Source organism: Gossypium hirsutum, chromosome A11 (genome assembly GCF_007990345.1).
Source record: "Gossypium hirsutum isolate 1008001.06 chromosome A11, Gossypium_hirsutum_v2.1, whole genome shotgun sequence".
NCBI lineage: Eukaryota > Viridiplantae > Streptophyta > Magnoliopsida > Malvales > Malvaceae > Gossypium > Gossypium hirsutum.
This window is the reverse complement of record NC_053434.1, coordinates 16,842,524-16,845,619: the sequence shown is the minus strand read 5'-3', so window position 1 is coordinate 16,845,619 and position 3,096 is coordinate 16,842,524. Positions and strand designations below refer to the sequence as shown.

The window sequence follows — 3,096 nt, the reverse complement described above, 5'->3', positions numbered from 1 at the left end:
CTAGTTTTTCAAATAACTCCCAAGTCTGATTTTTTTTATCATGCTCATTTCATTTAGCATGGCTTGCCTCCAGTTTTCTCTTGTTTCAGCTTCTTCATAATCAACTTGCTCAACAACAACTATGTCAGCCCTCTCATACACTTTACTGATCAATCTCGTGGTTCCTCTAATAGACTTATCATCAAAATTCATGTCTTGATCAATCTAATCAACTTCGTTTGCCCCTGTCACTAAATCTTTAGTAACACTTTCTAGTTTAGCCTTGTCCCAGTTCCATGCTGCTTTCTCATCAAACACCACATATCTGTTTACAAAGACCTTGTAAGTTGTAGGATCAAGGATTCTATACCCCTTTTCAACACTGTTATAGCCTACAAGGATGCCAAGTTGAGCCTTCTTTTCCAATTTTTCCCTTTTGATAATAAGAACATGTGCATAACAGATGCAACCAAAGATTCTCAGATGTACAACTGATGGTTTGAATCTAGACCAGACTTCGAATGGAGTTTTCTTCAACAGGGCTTTGGTTGGTAGCCTATTTTGAAGATAAAATGCAGTATTCATTGCTCAGGCCAAAAACTTTTAGGCAAACTTCTTTCAAATATCAGACATCTGGCCATATCCATTAGGGTTCAATTTTTTCTTTCGCTGACACCATTTTACTGAGGTGTGTAAGTGTTGGTGAGCTAGTGTTCAATCCCTGGTTCTTCAAAAAAACCTTTGAAATAGATCAGAGGTGTACTCTATCTTATTTTTTGACCTTATTGTTCTAAGCTTACAACCTGATTGAGTCTTAACTACTGATTTGAACTTCCAAAATACTGAGGCAACTTCTACCTTTAGCTTGAGAAAGTAAACCAAGCAGAACCTAGAATAATCATCAATGAAAAGGATGAAGTACCTACTGCCATTCAAAGATTGAGACTTCATAGGACCACACACATTAGTATGAACTAGCTGCAATTGTTTAGAGGCTCTCCAAGCCTTGTTTGCTAGTAGCTTGCTTTCTTAACTGACATACTTCACAAACACATTGTTGTTCAACCACTTTTGTAAAATTTTCATCTAAATCTCCCTTAAATAACTGAAGTAGTGATTTATAGTTGACATGACCTATTCTTCTATGCCACAGCTCAGACTCATCTAAGGTAGTTGTATAGGCACTAACAGACTCTTTTTTCTAGTCAACAACAAAGCTTCTATTAGTCGTGGCTACTGGCATAAGTTTGGATCCATTTGGATCACTAATCAGACATTTTTTGCCTTTGAACACAACAGAGTACCCTTCAAGAAACTATGCAATACTTAGTAGATTTCTATCAATTTTAGGTACTAAAAGGACATTTGAAACAATTTTGGTACTTGAAGGAGTGTCAATTAACACATCTCCTTTTCCTTTTGCTTTGATGTACTATCCATTGCCAACCTTCACTTTTGAGTTGAAATTTCTGTCTATGCACTTGAAGATAGTGGAATTAGGGGTCATGTGGTTGGTGCAACCACTGTCAATCAACCATCCTTTTGTGTTTTTCTCCTAATTGCTAAACAAGAAACATCAAACACTTGCTACTCTTGAGCATAGCTTTCTTCAGCTACTTGAGCTTGAGTGTTAGACTACTATGACTGTTGTTGTTTTTGTTGGCTTCTATTCTTGCAAACTTTTTCAACATGGCCTAACTGCTTACAAACCTTCCATTGTACATTAGGTCTGTACCAGCAATATGTTTCTTGATGACTAGTCCTTTTACAATGAGAGCATGGTGGATATTTTCTCCTTCCTTCATCTATTTTGGACTTATCTTACCAGTTCTTCTTCCCTTTGTAACTGGAGGAGCTTGAGGTTGGTTTGCTCTTAGTTTGAAATGCACCCTCATGATGCTTCTCCTGTCTGCTAGTTCTTCTTTGTTCTTGAGCATGAAAAGCATTGATTAGCTCATTCAAAGAGATTGTTGACAAATCTCTTGAGTCTTCTAGGAAAGAGATCTTGACTTCATATCTTTTAGGTAAATTTGCAATAACCTTTTCCACTATTCCGCTTTCACTAAATTGATCCCCTAGCAGTCTTATATTGTTCACAAAAGCCATAATTCTATCTGAGTATTGCTTAATTGTCTCTGTCTCCTTCATTTTCAAGTTTTCAAAATCCCTTCTTAACTTGATGAGTTGTTGTTGTCTTATTTTTTCAATGCTATGAAATTCTTCTTTAAGCTTGTCCCAAGCTTGCTTTGGAGTCTCACAGGCTATAATCCTTATGAAAATCAAGTCAGACACACTGTTTTGGAGGCAGGACATTGCCTTGTACCTCTTAGCTCTATCATCATAGTGTTGCCTGATCTGAGCTACCGTAGGGTTGGCTCTTAAGGATAATGGTTCAAAATCAGCATTGACAACCTCTTATAAGTCAAATGCTTGCAAGTAGGTCTTCATTTTTACTACCAAAATGTAGTACCTTTCACTATTAAACATAAGTGGTGGAGTTGGAGAGAAACTAGATGAAGACATGTGGTTTTGAGAATAGAAAAGAAAAAAGGCCCTCTAGGAAGTTGGCTCCCGATACTAACTGTTGGTGTTAAGAACAAACTTGAAAGACAAAGCTAAGTCTTGAGCAACAAGCTTCAATGACTTGCAACAGAAAATAACAAAATTTCAGGCTGTTTAGTTAAAAAGAATTGCTTAATCTGGATCAAAAATAAAGAGAAAGAAATGTTGAAAATGTTCATCATTCATAATTGAAGTCTTTACAACCATTTAAACAAGTAAATAGGTTGACTAAATCTCAAGGGTGTCACCTAAACAAACCTAACACCACTAAGTGTTGAAATATGTATATATTTTAAATTTATTTAGGTAGATAAATCTTATTTAGGTAGATAAGTTTTATTCATATTTTAGGAATATTTTTATTTTATCTTTTAGTAGTTTATTAGAATAAGGGAACTATTTTCTTTTATGTTTTAGTAGTTTATTAGAATAAGGGAACTATTTTCTCAATTAGGATTATGACTCTTTTCTCTATTTAAGTTCAGTTCTTTAGTTAATAATAAGAGAACAGTTTTATTAAAAGCTCTCTTGAAATCTTTCATGGCATCTGAGCTA

At 35.2% G+C, this 3,096-nt stretch overlaps 1 protein-coding gene across 1 annotated transcript; it reads right to left on the bottom strand.

The window, feature by feature from the left end:
- Window positions 1-204: 204 nt before the first annotated feature.
- On the bottom strand, window positions 205-2,502 carry LOC107923458 (uncharacterized). Its single transcript, XM_016853655.1, has 3 exons — window positions 2,450-2,502; window positions 1,805-2,356; window positions 205-535 (listed from the first exon to the last, which is right to left on the bottom strand). The coding sequence occupies exons 1-3, from the start codon at window positions 2,500-2,502 to the stop codon at window positions 205-207; spliced, it is 936 nt and encodes a 311-aa protein (XP_016709144.1).
- Window positions 2,503-3,096: the final 594 nt, after the last annotated feature.

Excerpts from the sequence above, each read along its gene's own strand:
- LOC107923458 (XM_016853655.1), bottom strand. The coding sequence starts at position 2,502 with ATGTCTTCATCTAGTTTCTCTCCAACTCCACCACTTATGTTTAATAGT. Across the intron at positions 2,357-2,449 it reads CTTATGTTTAATAGTGAAAG|AGCCAACCCTACGGTAGCTC; the intron begins GTACTACATTTT and ends ATTATCCTTAAG. Across the intron at positions 536-1,804 it reads TACAAAGGGAAGAAGAACTG|GCTACCAACCAAAGCCCTGT; the intron begins GTAAGATAAGTC and ends TCTTCAAAATAG.